The sequence below is a fragment of the Rhinoraja longicauda genome, chromosome 28, assembly GCF_053455715.1.
Source record: "Rhinoraja longicauda isolate Sanriku21f chromosome 28, sRhiLon1.1, whole genome shotgun sequence".
NCBI classification, from domain to species: Eukaryota; Metazoa; Chordata; class Chondrichthyes; order Rajiformes; family Arhynchobatidae; genus Rhinoraja; species Rhinoraja longicauda.
The window spans coordinates 17152521-17170783 of record NC_135980.1 but is presented as its reverse complement, the minus strand read 5'-3'; the positions used below and the strand labels follow the sequence as shown (position 1 = coordinate 17170783).

The window sequence follows — 18263 nt, the reverse complement described above, 5'->3', positions numbered from 1 at the left end:
CCACTTTGGTGGTAAGAATAGGAAGGCAGATTATTATTTGAATGGTGTCAAGTTAGGAAAAGGGGACGTACAACGTGATCTGGGTGTCTTAGTGCATCAGTCACTGAAAGGAAGCATGCAGGTACAGCAGGCAGTGAAGAAAGCCAATGGAATGTTGGCATTCATAACAAGAGGAGTTGAGTATAGGAGCAAAGAGGTCCTTCTGCAGTTGTACAGGGCCCTAGTGAGACCGCACCTGGAGTACTGTGTGCAATTTTGGTCTCCAAATTTGAGGAAGGATATTCTTGCTATTGAGGGCGTGCAGCGTAGGTTTACTAGGTTAATTCCCGGAATGGCGGGACTGTCATGTTGAAAGACTGGAGCGACTAGGTTTGTATACACTGGAATTTAGAAGGATGAGAGGGGATCTTATCGAAACGTATAAGATTATTAAGGGGTTGGACATGTTAGAGGCAGGAAACATGTTCCCAATGTTGGGGGAGTCCAGAACCAGGGGCCACAGTTTAAGAATAAGGGGTAGGCCATTTAGAACAGAGATGAGGAAAAACTTTTTTAGTCAGAGAGTTGTGAATCTGTGGAATTCTCTGCCTCAGAGGGCAGTGGAGGCCAATTCTCTGAATACATTCAAGAGAGAGCTAGATAGAGCTCTTAAGGATAGCAGAGTCAGGGGGTATGGGGAGAAAGCAGGAACGGAGTACCGATTGAGAATGATCAGTCATGATCACATTGAATGGCGGTGCTGGCTCGAAGGGCCGAATGGCCTACTCCTGCACCTATTGTCTATTGTCTAAGACCTCCACAGCTGATGATAGAAGAATTCTCTCTATAATCAAGAAAAATCCCCAAACACCTGAATTGCAGATCAAAAACACTTTTCAGGAATCGGGTGTGGATTTGTCAATGACCACTGAAGATTTCATGAACAGAAATACAGAGGCTACACTGCAAGATGCAAACCACTGGTTAGCCGCAAAAATAGAATGGCCAGGTTACAGTTTGCCAAGAACTACTTAAAGGAGCAACCACAGTTCTGGAAAAAGGTCTTGTGGACAGATGAGACGAAGATTAACATATCAGAGTGATGGCAAGAGCAAAGTATGGAGGAGAGAAGCAACTGTCCAAGATCCAAAGCATATCACCTTATCTGTGAAACACGGTGGTGGGGGTGTTATGGCCTGGGCATGTATGGCTGCTGACGGTACTGGCACACTTATCGTCATTGATGATACAACTGCTGATGGTAGTAGCATAATGAATTCTGAAGTGTATAGACACATCCTGTCAGCTCAAGTTCAAACAAATGCCTCAAAACTCATTGGCCGGTGGTTTATACTTCAGCAAGACAATGATCCCAAACATACTGCTGAAGCAACAAAGGAGTTTTGTTACAAAGCTAAAAAATGGTAAATTCTTGAGTCGCCAAGTCAATCACCCGATCTGAACCCAATTGAGCATGCATTTTATGTGCTGAAGAGAAAACTGAAGGGGACTAGCCCCCATAACAAGCATGCTAAAGATGGCTGCAATACAGGCCTGGCAGAGCATCACCAGAGAAGACACCCAGCAACTGGTGATGTCCATGAATCACAGACTTCAAGCAGTCATTGCATGCAAAGGATATGCAATAAAATACTAGACATGACTACTTTCATTTACATGACATTGCTGTGTCCCAAACATTATGGTGCCCTGAAATGGGGGGGGACTATGTATAAGCACTGCTGTAATTTCTACATGGTAAAACCAAAATGTATAAAAGTACCCTTTAATTAAATTTGACAATGTGCACTTTAACTACCTGTGATTTTTTTTCTATTACAAATCTCAAATTGTGGAGTACAGAGGCAAATAAATAATTGATGCGTCTTTGTCCCAAACATTATGGAGGGCACTGTACCAACAGCTACAGAATCTGATATTGAGTCTGAAAGGCTGCAGTGTCTAGATGGAAAATTAGGTGCTATTCCTCAACGGTTGAGCTCAATTTTAACCATGCAGGAGTATGACTATACAAAGTTGGAATAGTTCACGCGAAACCTGAAGTTTTTGCTGAGTTAATTGTAACCTCAAATCTTCTTTCCTTTCTACCTTTTGTAATTGTTTACAAATCATCAGCTCTCAGCCATCTTATATACTTATCAGCTATCTATCTACTCCTGCTTTAAGTATTCAAAGGCTGTCTTTCTCAAAAGGCCGTGAAGTAGAGTTCCAAAGATTCATTCCCCTCAGAATAAATTGGTTGTTCTTAGACTTGAATGGAGTAGTACCATTTTGTTTGAAGAATGCTTTTAACTGTAGATTTTCACGTGGTACACAAGAAATGGTACTTGAATGGCACTGAGAAATGGCTGACATGACAGAAATGATGGTTCTTGACTATATTGTGTTTCTTTCTATGTTTTGTTTATCTGCTTGTGACTTATGATGTTATGTTTTTTTTAAATTATATTTTGTTAAGTATTAAGGGGAGGCACAATAAGCTTTGGCTTCTGCCTACACCTTTTATTTTGGTCACAAAATATCTGTGTCTGCTGCATCTGCAGAGCCTCATTTGCTCATATTGGTCTTGCATCAGCCCGTCCCTGTACGAAACCTATTGAGGGACTTCCAGGTCTTCCAGTCACGTCTGGGACCAGGTGGTAGCTGTTCCTTGGTTGGGATTGGCAGCTTTTAGGGTGGTGGTTTTCACTGCGTTTCTTTTCCCACAAGGCTAGTGCTTGAGGAGACTGACAGTGGCTGGACTGTGTGAAGGAAGCTCTTCCTCGACTTCAGGCGGTTTGGGGCTGGGTGATGGGAGAGGCAGGAATGACGGGTGTCCCCAACTTGTCTACAATGTTCAGTTCTACCACCAATTGATCTGTGGATTCCTGGTGGAGCAATACCAGTCAAGACATGCAGGTTATCCACGTCGTTGGTTTTAGGCAGCCAGTGATGCATCTGCAACTGTCATTACGGGCAGCATCAACTTTCTTCACATGAGATGATCTCTCCCAGACAGGACAAGCATAATCTGCAGCAGAGTAGCACAGCGCAAGAGCAGTTGACTGCAGTGTAGATGCATTGGTATCCCACAACGAGTTTGCCAGCTTGAGTAGAAGGCTGTTCCTCGTCCTCACTTTGCCCTTCACCTTTTCAATGTGTTGCTTGAAGGAAAGGGTTCGGTCCAGAGTGACCCCAAGATAAACAAGGTTGTCACAGTGTCTCATAGGGACACCATTCCATGTTAAGGGCAGCTTCCTCACAGCTTTGCGATTACAAAGATGAAACAGGCTAACTTGGGTCTTAGCAGGGTTTGCCTTCAGTTGATTGTCCTTGTAGCAGTTTGTCAGGTTGTCTTAAGGATTTGATAAGGGCTACATGAACATGGTATAAAATTTCTTCCTGGATTCTTCTGTTCAGCTAGGTTTTAAAATAGACCAAGGGAGGCAAGTCACCAAGGGGTCATTGTAAATTTAGAAAAAGATGCAGTTATTAAAAAAACATGTTAATTCAATTAATATTAAGACGAAATAAATGAATATCTGTTTTTAAAGAATAAATGGAGGTGGCTAAGTGCAAAGCAATGGAGTGGGACAAAATATTTTCAAATCTAGCACGGAATTGATGAAGCAAGTGACTAACTTTTAATTTGCAAACTTCCATGATCCTCAAGTGCTTTCTGCAGAGAACGAACTATGCGGGAGCGAGAAATCCGACGGGAGCGAGACACCCGACAGGAACGTGACGCTAGAGACATGCTGGAGAGGGAACGGGACCGACTGCAAATTGAGAGGATGCGACTAGAAAGAGAGAGACTGGAGCGAGAGGCACTGGAGAGAGAGAGGTTGCTTATAGAAGCGGTAAATAAACTAAATTTCAGATTGGATTGTCATAACATATCTATAAATAATAGCATGGGTAATTGGATGCATGACTGCATGTAAACTAACAAAATGTAATAAATTGAAGTAATGGCCTCAGGTTAAAGTGAAAATAAATACTTGGTTTCACTGAGTTGGGGCAACAAACAATCTGTAGGAGAACTTGGGTCGAGCAGCATTGTCGGAAAGGAACGGTTGACCTTTAGGTCCTGATAATGTGTTTTGACCTGAAACGTTTACTATGCATAGGAAAGGCTAGAGCTAAATTTGGGCTAATGGGACTAACTTAGATGTGGCATCTTGGGTGACATGGATGAGTTGAGCCGAAGGGCCTGAGTCCGTGCTGTATGACTCTGATGCCCTCAGATGCAGCTCAGCCTGCTGAGTTCCTCCAGCAGATTGTTTGTTGCTGCAGATTTCAACATCTGCAGATTCTGTGTCTCTGTTCAATCAGATTGGAACAGTGCAAAATATTCCTCATTAAGAAATGTTTGAGAAAAATTGGGACTGTCATACTTGTGTGTCTGGATAACTTACCAAAATGATTGTTTGAGGAATCTGATGGAGCAGATTTAGTTTTTAGTTCAGAGATACAGCACGGAAACAGGCCCTTCGGCCCACCGAGTCCAAGCTGACCAGCGATTCCCGCGCACTTACACAATCCTACACACACTAGGGTCCATTTACAATTATGCCAAACCAATTAACCTATGTACCTGTACGTCTTTGGAGTGTGGGAGAAAACCGGAGCATCCGGAAAAAAACCCCACGCAGGTCATGGGGGGGGGAAGTACTAACTCTGTACAAACAAGAACCTGTAGTTAGGATCAAACCTGGGTCTCTGGCGCTGTCAGGCAGCAGCTCTGTTACTGCATCACTGTGCCGCTCCATTGTGCTTTAGAAGTGTTAAAATACAAGCACCTTTAACTGATGACACTAAAAAAAAAAGATCATGTTGTGAATAAACACTTTAAAATTACTCATCTGCTAATATTTCTAAAAGTTTTAAGACTCCATTTAGATACTATGATTTGGTCATGTACAAAAAGTTGAGCCAGAAACAAAAGTCAGCTGATAATTATGTGATTACATACTGGTTGGCTTAAAAACTATACCTTTGTTACGATGACATATGGCATGTTATTCCATACAGGAGAGGAGACGAGAACAGGAGCGAATACATCATGAGAAGGAAGAACTGTTCCGAGCGATGCGTTATGAACAGTCTATGAGAAGGCCTTACGAAAGCCCCTCTGAAAGGGCTTACGATAGGCCTTATGAAAGGTAAACGATGTCATTTTGCTTCTAAATCTTTGCATAATGTGATAATCACTAAAAGTATTTGTCCTCTGAGGATAATATTGCACCATACCAGCCAATCATATCCGTAATGGTGTCAGCTGGGATATTAATAAAAGTACTTTGCTTTGCTCGTGTGTCAGACGACGTTCTGCCATCGCTTTGCCACAGCCAGTGCCATATCTGTGCCTCTGCGGAGATCGTCCGCAGTGCATGGCTCTCCGCCGCAAGTCAGTAGGTGGGCCATTGCCTGTGCCTCTCCAAAGTTGCATTTGGCAAAGGCTGAGAAGCCCCACTTCTTCAGGTTGAGTCCGCAACGTCCCATTTCAGTGCGGAGGCAGTTTAGAGCTTTCCAGGTAATATAAGGCAGGTGGTGTCCTGGTGCCATCTGTTGTTTGGTTTTGGTACCTGGCACAGTTGGATCTAGTTCCATGAAGCTGTTCGGACTCTTCAAGTGTTTCTCTGCATTGTGCAAGGGGTGACGTGGGTTTGTGTCCTCATTGAAGCGTTCTACTGCAGCTGCCCGATCACGTCTTCGAGATGGTTCGTTGATGCCAGCCAGCTTGTACAGATGTTCAACCGTTGTCGGCTTCAGGCATCATGTGATTTTACTGCAGGCAGTGTTCAATGCAGAGTCCACCTTGCGTGCATGTTTAGAGCGGCTCCAGACGGGGTTTGCATATTCTGCCACTGAGAAACAGAGTGCCAGGGCTGCAGTACAGATTGTTGTTGGGTCACTTCCAAATGAGCTGTTTGCCAGTTTTTCCGATTACATTGTTCCGGGTGTTGACCTTTGCCTTGGATTTCTCAACTTGTTGGCGATATGATAACGTGCAATCGAGGACCACACCTAGGTACTTTGGGGCTTTACAGTGTTCCAACAGGACATCATTCCATCGCACCTGCAGTTGACATTTTGTATCCCGGTTCTGGAGGTGGAAAGCTGCTCTTTGCGTTTTTGTTGGGTTTGAATGCAGGAAATTCTGTTGGTAATATGTTGTCATATTCCGCAGAGCAGCCTCTAGTACGGTCTCAATCTGGCTGAAGTCTGAGGATTGTGTTGCAATGCATAAGTCATCGGCATACAGAAACGACCTAGTTTTCGGGGTGATGGGTTGATCATTGGTGTATATATTGAGCAACGTTGGGGCAAGGACACAACCCTGTGGTAGACCATTCTTTTGGCGTCTCCAACGGCTGTTCTGACCATTCAGGCATACGAAGAAGCGGTGGTTCTCCATAATTGTCATGATGAACTGGACAAGATGAGAGTCCTGTAGTGTTTGTTGCAGTTTGGCTTTCATGATACGATGGTTTACAGTGTCATATGCTGCGGACAAGTCTACGAATACTGCACTTGTGATCAACTTCCACTCAAAGCCATCTTCAATGTGCTGACTTGAGGTTCAGCAGTTGTCCTGTTGTTGACTTTCCATGGCGGAACCCAGCTTGTTCAGGTATCAGGACATCGTCTACATCCAGCATGATGCGGTTCAGCATGCATCTTTTCATCAGTTTGTATGGGTGGATATAGGCCAGTAGCTGCTGGGAAGATTGGCATCTTTGCCTGGTTTTGGTAAAGCAAAAACCTTTGATTTCCGCCAGACTTGTGGAATGGAGTTGGTTGCTATACAGATGTTAAACATCTCCAGCAGCCATTCTCGTGCTCTGGGACCCAGATGTTGCAGCATCTCAGTTCTGATAAAAGCCAGCGATGACGGCTTATCCGGTGCCACGGCCACACTAATAGGAAAGGTAGTTTCTGAAGGAAAGTGGGATGTTCTCTGTCTATAGGAAACCCACCGAGGACTGAAACACCAAGGACCATCAATACCAGGCATGCTACTTGTTGCAGAACGCAAACATGACAAACATGGAAATGCTGCTTACATTAGACCAGCCCTCAATCAAGAGCTATTAAGCATCTCTGTCTCTGATGAAGGAGGTATTGAGACCATCACATTCAGCTTCACATCGGTGGCCATCGCATCAGTATACAAACCACCGCAAACGCAACTGAATCTGCCATCTCCAGTGAATGTCTCAACTGCTGCATCCCAAATCTGGACTGGTGACTTCAACTGCAACCACACCCAATGGGGCTACAACGAAAACAATGAAGATGGTGAGGCAGCTTGCATGTGGGCGGAAACTGGTGGACTGACTGACGCTGCTTCATATTGCAAAACTACCAAAATCGTTCAACAGCTGCGGATGGAAGAAAAGCTACAACCCTGACCTGATCACACGAAATATCACCCAATTGTCACAAAACGCTTGAACAGCCAATTCCAGGGTCTCAGCATCGACCAATTGGGATCCGCATCACGGCCGCAATGACCCCAAAACACCCTCCCATATTCCAACGGCGACTCAATTTCAGAAAGACGGACTGGGAGACTTTTACTAAGGCTACTGATGAGCTTGTGCAAGATATAGAAAGTTCACTACACAACTACAACCAGTTTGTTGATGTGATCCACACAGCAGCATGCAATACCATTCCGCGGGGCTGCCAACTACATTGCAGACGTGGACGCTGAAACTGCTGATTTACTATCCATGTACGAAGAACTTTTTGATGAAGACCCATTTGCAGAAAAAACTGCTGAGATCGGGAAACAGCTCACAGATGCACTCAATGAGGCAAAATGCAGACAATGGCAGGAGCTAATAGAAACAACAGACCAACGACACAGCAGCAGGAAGGCATGGGCGACACTGAGACATCTCGGTAATGACCCCACCCACTATAAACCATGTGGTAATGTGACTGCTAACCAGGTTGCCCTCCAGTTGTTGCTAAACGGCAGGAGTAGTGGTAAGAAACTTCCACCCCCAAAGGTTGCTGATGGCAACAACCGAAACGACGATGGTACACTCAACCTTTCACCATGGACGAACTCAACAAAGCCCTGAAAGTGATGAAACCTAACAATGCAGCTGGCTTAGACAACGTCAGTGAAAGTACTAAATTTAGTTTAAGGAAGGTTGGTGGTTTGGATTCCCACTCTCCCAGGTCAACCTGGTTTAAATCAAAGTAAAATTAAGAAACGGTAAGAATATTGGTTTCTCTAACTCCAAGTAACCCATGCATCCCCCCTCTCTCCGTCCCTCCCCCACACTCGTTGTCTTTCTAGTTTCACTGTCCTGTTGAGTTTCATTGCCTGTATAACGTTATCAGCTTGCCAACAATGGACGGTTCCTTGATTGCTGTTACTTTGTTTCATATCTTTATTCGTTTGTTCTATATCTCTCGTTTCCTTTTCCCCTGATGCTCAGACTGAAGAAGGGTCTCGACCTGAAACATCACCTATTCCTTTTCTCCAGAGATGCTGCCTGACCCGCTGAATTACTCCAGCTTTTTGTGCCTATCTCACTATCCCAAAGAATTGTTCAAGCTCTCTGTTAACTTTGATGCCAAACTCCATTCAGTATTGACCACTTTTCCTGAGATGTTTACTGACTTTAGTTGTCCTACCATCACTTCACTCTTTGGACTTGCAGAACCAAGGGACCACTTTGGGCAGAATGGCAATTATTTTCAGGGACCATGCAGTGGTTTAACATGGGAACAAGTACTCAAGATTATTTGTGAACTATACCATAGTATGTTTGCAGTTTATTGTGACTGGGTGTCCTTGGTACTGACATAATAACAGGAAGATTTGATTCCCTCTGAGTGATCTTTTTCCACATCCGTGTTCAAATTTCACTTTTCAATTTTATTTGGGTTATCAGAAACCACAAGATTTGCCTCTACTAATTGAGAATATTTATGATTAATCTTCAGTTGCAGAAAGAACAAAGTATTTGAACTTATGAAACACTTCCAAAAGATTTGTAAAATATTGGGGCAGTGTACTTGATGATTGCTATTTACTTACTTTTCTGCTATTTGTGGAGGCTCCGACTGAAATTTTTGCCCTCTTATTTTTAATGTTTAATTTGAAGTGTATATTTTTGTGTTCTCAGCACTTGTAATCGAGATTGGAACAGTGATCGTAGTCAGAAAATAGATGGATACCCTGATCGTTCCGGGCAAGGGATCATGGATGACAGAATTATGTCAAGGGGTCGTTGGCAAGGTGAAATTCATTAATGGCATTGTGTTTCTGACTAATGTGAAGAAATAAATTATTTTTGTTTCTGATCATTTCATTCCTCAAAGTCATTGTTTATGCTTAGCGGAAGCTAGTGACTCCTGTTATATGGAGTTTATCAGTTGCCATTATCCGCCAGTGCATTCTTTGAAGTTTGCACATTCACCCGGTGACCACTTAGGTTTCCCCTGGATGCTGCCATTTCCTCCAATCTACCTATGACATGTTGATAGGTTAATTGGCTATGGGCTGACACAGGGGTACAGCAATTATGTTTGTTGCCTCACAACTCCAGGGTCCTGGGATTAATCCTGAAATTAATTCTTGGCTGTATGGATTTTGCATACTTTCCCTGTGGGCTTCCTCTGGGTGCTTCTGCTTCCTTCCACATCTTAAAGATATGGTAGGTTAATTGACAACTGTTGGTTACTTTTTAATATAGTTGAACATGAGAAAATGTCAGAAGAGTCAAAGGAGAGTTGGTGAGAATGTTAAAGAGAATAACTTGCAGGATTACAGGGAAATAATAGAAGAGGTGGGACTAATGGATTGATCTGCTGGAAGTCAACATGGATGGAATGGGCTGAATGGAGTCTTCAATGGCCAAGAGTAGCTGTGGCCTCTGTATCCAAATTTGTCACATTTTTTAATTAACTAGGATGAACTGTTCTCATTCATCAATAAACTGGTGATGGGAAGGGAGTATCAATAGGAACGTTATGTTCAATCATAACTTTATATCAGAACTGGTGAAAGTTGGAGAAGTAAACCATGTTATAAAGTAAAGAACGGGTCGAAGAGAAGACAAAGGAAAGCTTGTGATACAATTTTATTAGTGCCATGTATATGGAGATACAGTGGGGAAAAAACCTTGTTTATGTGCTATTCAGTCAAATAATGCTAGAAATTAGTATGTTCAAGCCATACACAAACAAGTACAACAAATAGTGCAGAGAGAAAAATACCAGAGTACAGAATTAAGGGTTACAGTATTATATCGTTACAGCAACAGAGTGCAGATTTTACAAAACGCAAGGGTCGCAATGAGGTAGGTTGGGAGATCGGGAAACGGGACTACACACTTGGCTTTTGATAACAGTGGGGAAGAAGCTTTTCCTGAATCAGATGGTATTTCACATTACCTCAGGAAAGCATCCAACATAATTAATTTGGTTGCTTTCTCGAGGCAGTGTGAAGTGTAGATGGAGTCATTGAGGGAGGGGAGGCTGGTCTGTGTGGTTGACTGGGCTCCATCCGCAACTCACTGCAATATCTTGTGGACTTGGGCAAGAATGGTTGCCAAACCAAGTTATGAAGCATCCCAATAAGATATTTTTTACTGTGCATTTATGAAAGTTGTTGAGGGTCATTGGAGACATGCCGTATTTCCTTAGTCTTCTCAGGAAGTATTGGTGTGCTTTCTTTGCCAAACGTTGATCCAGGACAAATTGTTAGTGTAGATAGGATGGACTGCAGGAGAAACAATTACAAATGGGATTTTATGTAAGAAAAAGTCAGAGAGAAATAATCAAAAGGTCTGAAATGGTCAAAGCAGTAGATGGGAGTGGTGTTGATAACTTCTGGAAGAAAAATAGTAACCTGAAATTATTTAACCCATACTTCAAGTCCCCCAATATATCAGTCAGGAAAACTCCAAAGCAGGTATTTCAAACCTCTTAACGTAGTGGGGAAGTCGGGTGTAATTGGGGATGGGAAGAAAATCACCAGTTGGGATTGAGCTCCCTGCAGTTTCCAGCCGGTTTCAGTCCAATGGATTGATATTTCATATCTTAAGCAGCACTACTTAATAGATCTTAATAGGGTGTTGGGGGTTATGGAGAGAAGGCTGGAGAAGGGGTTGAGAGGGAAACATCGATCAGCCATGATTGAATGACTTGGTAGACTTGATGGGATGTATGGCCTAATTCTGCTCCTTGAACTTATCTCTGTACTTAATATGGAAACAGATTTCCACTTGATCTGTATTCAACATCAATTTAAAATGTAGGATTTGTACATTAATAACCAGAAGTATGTCTGAGCTGAGCTATTTACAAGAACATGGATAGAAAGGGTTTAGAGGGATATAGGCTAAACACAGGCAAATAGAACTAGCTTGTATAGACATCTTGGTCGGCATGTTCAAATTGGGCTGAAGGACCTGCTTCTGTGTTGCATGACTCGGCATTGATGCATCATGTACAATTGCATTTGCTTGTAATTGTAAATCAGTGCAGTTGGTGTAATCAAATAAGAATGCATCACAAAATTAAAAGATTTGTTTGGAATTGATCCCTGTTGGTGCTTTTCTCTTCATTTGAATAAATATTTAGGTATCTTGATCTTTTTGGCAAATATAATTGTGGAACATAAGCCAGGATATATAGAAGTAATATACAGCAAAATGCTGGAAATTTGAAATAAAAAGTGAAAATTATGGAATTATCCTCCATGTTCCATGGAAGAAGCTCTCCTTGTTTGCACCTTGAAACACAATATTTTGGAAGGCTTTTGGGACTTTAACAGTTTCCAGTTCATGACCTTGTCTATCTCATTTTCACTATGACATCCTCTTCCTTTATATCTTAATCCCTTACCAAGTGATCTTGGGTGCCCTTTCCTTTAACTTTAATGGTGGTTTAGACCATCACCATTCCCCTGTCTGAACATGTTCACACATTGAACCGTTCCTTTTGACCATCGATTTTCTTCAAATAAAATACATATCCATGGGAATCTGTTGGCATCCTCACTACACTTATCTCTGTCCATGTTTGTTTTTGAGCCCCATTTCAGCTTTCCTGCCTCCACTTTTTCTGGTACATTGATGACTGCATTGGTGCCATTCCCAGTTCTTGTCATGGACTGGAAAACTCTTAACATGCCATACTTTTTCACAATGGTGATTTGTTTCTTTAACCCACCTTCGGCCATCCTCGCCTCATTTGTGATTCATTGACTTTTCATGTTCCATGTTCATTGAATAACTGAATGTGAAGGTTATTCACTAACGCACTGCTGTTACAGGTGATGAACGGAGCATGTCTGGTCAGTCTGTGGCAAGTTACAGTATGGATAGAGGAGGTGGAGGAGTACAGCGGAAGTAAGTAGCAGAAAAATCACATTACTTCAGGAAATGTCAAGCACTGACATTGTTGCCCATCGTATTCATGGATTCTTATTTGTTTAAATATCTATCCATGGACCATTCAAAAATTTGTATGTGTAGGCACAATTATTTTTAACAAATGGTACATGTTGAAATTGTTTGATTCAATTTAACCTCTCCACCTGCTCATCTGATGTTCGTGTTCCAGCAGAACGTTTTGAGCCTGATTCTTCATGGGATTGCATTTTATCTTGCAGTTTTATTTGACTGATATTTTTCTTTGTCATCATTTTATGGTAAATTATTTAACCTCTTACTCCTCTCACATAATACTCAGATTTTCAATAAATTAAGTTCTAGTTTATTTCGATGTTAAATCTTTCCCTCTATCAGACCGAAATAATTGTAAATCTCGAGTATTGGCAAGATTTGCACTTTAAACTGGGAAAAGCATACATTGACTTCCCATGCTCTACATATCCCCAGTAATGAAAAACTTGATCTTGGTTTGCTTGCAGAGATGAAATGGCATCTCTTGCTGCTGCTGATGTGGGCAACCCTGGAATATTTCTAATTGTTACATATGTCAGCATAGGTTATGCAAAACATTGGAAAAGGACTTCACTCTCTTCAGGGTCAATTCCCCGCAACATTTTGCTGATTTTGCCTCTCCTTTCAGTTCTTGGTCTAATTGTCTGAGTTTTGCCCATCGTAGACTTTATCTACGGTGTACCTCAGAGCTCTCTCAACTTTCCACGTCTATCCTGACTGTACTATCATGCCCTGTCACAATATTTGCCCCGGTACTCAAACTCTCCTCTCTTTGCACTTGTTTTAGATAGGTTGATTCTTCATTGCTCTCTGCACATACAGATCCTGTTCACACCATGCTCCCTAATATTCTGCTCCTGCTCTTGACTTCTCTACCAGAAAACACCAGGAGTGGTTTGATGAGAACGACCCTGAGATCCAGGACCTAATTATTCGCAAACGCAAGGCCTTCTTGGATTGGAAACTCAATCACACTTCAAGTGAGAAAAAACAACTCTACAGGCAACTAAAGGCTGAGGTCCAACAAAAAACTCGTGACCTAAAGAATAAATGGGTGGAAAGATCACAGTTAATTCAGCAACTAGCTGAAAATCGTGATGTGCATGGATTCCTTAGCTTGTCAATACCATCTGTGGCTCAAACACCTTATGACCCACCACTCTGAGCTAATATAGATGCAGACTTATCAAGGACAGAAGGTCATTTAGCGCCTGTTGGAAGGTTCGCCTCAAAGAACTCCTCAACCGCAACTCTGTCTTCACCTCCATCCCACAGCACAATATTAATTTTAGACTCTCCATCTGCAGACCAACAAAAGGTTGAAATGATCATTGTCAACTGACAAACAGCAAGGCCTTGGGTCAGATGATATTCCCTGCTGAAGTTCTCAAAGTTGGCAGAGGCACTTTCCACAAATTTACAGCTTAATTCCCACCTTTGTGAAGAGAAAGATATTCAGGGACCTGAGAAGCTGTAATTGTGACCATCTTCAGAAAAGGAGATGTTAGTGTGGACGTTAAAGGTGTCCTCCTGCTGTCTGCTGCAGGGAAGTCATTGTCAAGGTGGAGGAAGAGCTCTCCAAATCGCATTGTGGGTGCCATCCTGCAAGAGACACAATAGATATGATAATTCAAGGAGCAGCATCAGCTACTGTGTATGGCCATCTTTGACCCCACTAAAGCCTTTGACTGACAACCAAGAGGAGCTTTGGAGAAAGCTTCTTAAATTTGGCTGCCTCAGAAATCTGACTCTATTATTTGATGGAAGCCATGTTTCTAACAAGTCCACAACGGGTCCAGTCTCAGTTCAGATTAGTGTCTGGCAAGATGTGGTTCATCCTATACATTTCGCAATCTTTCTTCTTCACCTTGCCTGCAGCGTTTTCTTCTGAACTGGAGCCAAGCAGTAGAATGAATGGGCAATTGTTCCATTTCCATCACTTGGACTCGAGAACCAAGTTACTGCAATCTCACTTTGAGTTGCAGAATGCAGCTGACACTTGTGTTCATACAGACTTGGAAGCTAAGCTCCAGATCATTGGCTCATTCACTCGCAGCCCAAAAATATTGGCCTTACACAAAGCATCCTCAAAGCCAGCTCCTGCTGTACAGTATTGCGCTCTGTCAATAAAGGCTAATAATATGCCCCTCAAGAACATGGATTGCATTCATGTCTTGGCTGCTACCACTTACTGAAGGCAGACATCCGTGATAAGGTTCACCACCACCTGTAAGGAGCAAACACGGCATTCAACTATTTGAGGAAAAGGGAATTTGTAGTTCAAGACTTCAAACTCAGCAAAAAAAACCATGATCTACCAGCCAGCAATGATTTCTGCCTTCCAATATGGTTGAGAGACATGGACAACTATACCTCAAAGTATAAGGGGTATCATGAAAACCTTGTTTGCAAGATTCTTCATATCTGCTTGTAGACTAAATGAACCAACGTCAGTGCTCCTCTCCCAGCCCAGCATCGCCAGCAGAGGCTCCGATTACATCACCTAACTCCAATGGGCCAGCCACACTGGACAAGAAACCCAGTGGAAATAACAGACCTCACTACCCCAGCCCTCCTCAGTACCCCATCAAATACTTCCTGCCTCGCCGATACCAATGTCCGTGGGTCCCACATTGCCATCAGCCATCTCTGAACACATAGTCCCTTGCGGGCATGCCTAAGATGGTGAACCAGAATCTGTTTACACCAAGCTCCCCTATAGACTCTCCTACTATTTCTATATTCAAAACCCTCTCCCTAAATCTGTGGGATTGAAAAGGGCTGGGTTAATCCAAAAATGTGTGATTGCAACAGATAAAGTTCATCAATTTGGGGCTAGACTTGTGTAATTGTAAGAATGAATAGGGATCTATAAATATAGGTGCAAGTATATCATCGTACTACTTGTATCACATCACTCATTGTAGAAATCGTACATTGTATTGCTCAGCAGCGCCTGGCCTGTAGACTGAAAATAAACCAGATGTTGGCCACAGATCTGAGTTTTGATTTAATTTAGAAACTGGTCTGATTGCAATATATGCTGACAGTTGTCCAGCATGTAAAGTTCCTTGCTACATGAATATAGAATTTGAATTTTAGAAAGAAATATTGAATACCGAATGAAAACAGGGTGGCTTCAATGTTTGCACTGTTCCTGCTTGTGGTCAGGCAGGCTGTCATTTTGGCGGCATTGAGAAAGCTTAAGAGTTTGGGACATGTCAGCTGCATCCATTATTAGGCGATTATTAGACAACTGGAAAGTCAGAAAATAAGTCCTGACAAGATCTTTGAAAATGTTAATACCTATCTGTAATGGAAAACAAATTGGCAGATGCACAGATATAATAAGTACTGAAGTCAGATGTAGCAACCAGATAAGAATGTTGACAATTTCCTTAAAGCTTAGAATCACAGCCAATGTATATATGGCAACTGAAAGGCATTTTGACTAATTCTGTTGGGCCTCAGATTGTCCAGCCAAACAAGCCTTGATCGAGACAAGGGAGCTCATAATAGCACTGTGTTATTACAGCCAGAGCACAAACCCACGTGTTGACAGGTGAAAGGTTATCCTTCATATCATTCTTCAATAAGGAAACTGGGATGATGCATTTTACCAAAGAAAATGTGAATTAAATACTAGACTGAAAGGCTATAAAAACACCATGAGTTCACTGACAGGGAAAACAGTCCTGCATCAAGCTTCGGATTGAGACAAACTCAACCATTGTGAGAGGTAATGTGAGTCAAAAGTGAAAACATGGATAAGATGGCCTAAATAAGAGTACATTGCACATTTGATCCAGAAACCTGAATTGGAATTTAAATTCAAGTCATTAAAGAGAGATTTTTAAAAAACAATCTAGTACCAATAGTTGTGAAAATTATTTGATTGAAATGGGCTATAAAATCCAATCCAGTTTACTAATGTAATGGAAGGAGATCTGGCCTTTGATTTTGGACTTACTGTGGTTGACTTAACTGTCTTTGTAGTTCAGGTGCTATGAGGAATGGGAAATGCCACTAATATCCGCTTCACATGACTGAGTGAAAAGTAATTATGAATGAAAACAATATCCTGATCAAAACCAAAATGGGGACAGGCATAGACCGCTTCAACTCCTCTTCTGTGCTCGGTCTGCACATCTAATTTGACAATCTTTCAAATATTCATCCACTTTTTATATGGCTCCAACAATCTAACCACCACACTTGTCCAGGCTGAAAATTGTTCTCCAGTAAGAAGCAAGAAAGCCTAATCCATATGTCCCCAGAATGTTCTGATGTCACAGCTAGATGCTATGAGAATTTTGAATATCACATTGTTGATTGCCTAGTGAAACCAGTGATCTACTGTCCCACTGAAGTGTTATTCCCTCTAATCCCTCTGTTAATTATTCTGTCACCCCCTGTAGAATACCAATTTAAGGAAAAGCTTAGAAAAGGAATAGAAAAGGGATATGGGTACCGTCATTCAACCATTCAAAATAGGCAGGATCTAGCAGAGCGACTAGTCTTTCTGGTTGCTCAGCCTTCTTCCTACAAGCCAAAGGTGTGCTATTTTTAAGGTTAATTGGCTATTATTAATTGCCCCATGTGTAGTTAGATGGAGGTGAATCAGGGCAGATGATGGAGATGCAAGAGTGAAAAAAGAGATTAAGGAAATGGTGATAGACACAAAATGCTGGAGCAACTCAGCGGGTCAGGCAGCATCTCTGCAGAAAAAGAATATTTGACGTTATGGGTCGGAGCCCTTCAGGTAATAGTGGTATGTGGATACTGAGCCAAATGGCTCGTTTCTGTGTTGTACAACTATGGCAACATACTGGCCCTGAGGAAATGTTCAGATCCAAATAGACATGAAATAGTTCATCAAAAGAATCTTCTACTCAAATTTGTAGGGAAGAAACGTATCAGTGTAGTCAGATGCTAGAATGTAAAACCTACGATCAATTTCTACAGTGTGACACAATTTCCTGATTAAAATGAGTATGACTGGGTGATCAGCGGTTGGTGTAAACCCATTGGGCTGAAGGGCCTGCTCCCATGCAGTATCTAAATTAAACTAAATTCCAAGCCTGAAATGTGGTTCAGAAGAAAGCGGGTGAAACCGAGAGGGTGGTTGTTGACAAATGAATCATCCTGAAGATTGAATGGCTTATACATTGGAAGGAGTTAAGGCAAGCCAAAGAAAACTCTGTTGTACCTTTTTCCACAAAAGTATTGAGCAACTTGGGCACAGCTCAGTTTATTTTTGATTTCTCACACCACCACATGCAGCAAATTTGAAAGAAGAAAGAACACAAGCGTGCATTGTCCCATTGAATGAATTCTAACAAACTTAAGGTTACTTTTGCATCAGAGAAAGAAGCAAGTTAGCCATTAGGTTTACTCCCAGCAGATCATTCCCACCAATTTCTCCATCTTTTAACCCAGGGGACGGTCATTTAGACCTGCCTGTGAAAAGGGTACCATTTTACATGTAACTAATTACTAAAGGCTGGGACAGCCCTGCCACAAGTTGGCAAATCAATAACATTTGAATCTATAGCACTTCCATCAGTGGGAAACAAAACGCACCTATGTGGAGAGATATTCGTGCCATGGGGAAGATGCAATAAGAATTGGTCCAAAAATTAAATGAGGGACACGTGAACATTAAGAAATGCCACTGAGAACTAAATCAGCATGATCTCAGAACCTGTGCTGACCAGCTGGCAGGAGTATTTGCAGACATGTGTAGGCATTGAATGCATTGAGTTTTTCGTGGAAGGGAAGCATTGTTGCCAGCAATACTGCCTGGCTTTGCTTTGTAGCGTGCAGGCCTTGTCACAATCT

At 42.1% G+C, this 18263-nt stretch overlaps 1 protein-coding gene across 2 annotated transcripts in view; it reads left to right on the top strand.

Moving 5' to 3' along the window:
• Positions 1–18263, top strand: part of LOC144607049 (scaffold attachment factor B1-like) — a 54622-nt gene that overhangs the window by 30656 nt on the left and 5703 nt on the right. Inside the window, exons 15-19 of one of the 2 annotated variants that reach the window (XM_078423610.1) lie at positions 3653–3839; positions 5014–5144; positions 9135–9247; positions 12290–12365; positions 13302–15536. In XM_078423610.1, the coding sequence (XP_078279736.1) occupies positions 3653–3839; positions 5014–5144; positions 9135–9247; positions 12290–12365; positions 13302–13587 (793 nt within the window). In that variant the 3' untranslated portion in view covers positions 13588–15536. Of the gene's footprint in view, positions 1–3652; positions 3840–5013; positions 5145–9134; positions 9248–12289; positions 12366–13301; positions 15537–18263 lie in introns of those variants that run through there. The other variant, XM_078423612.1, reaches the window with a different exon arrangement.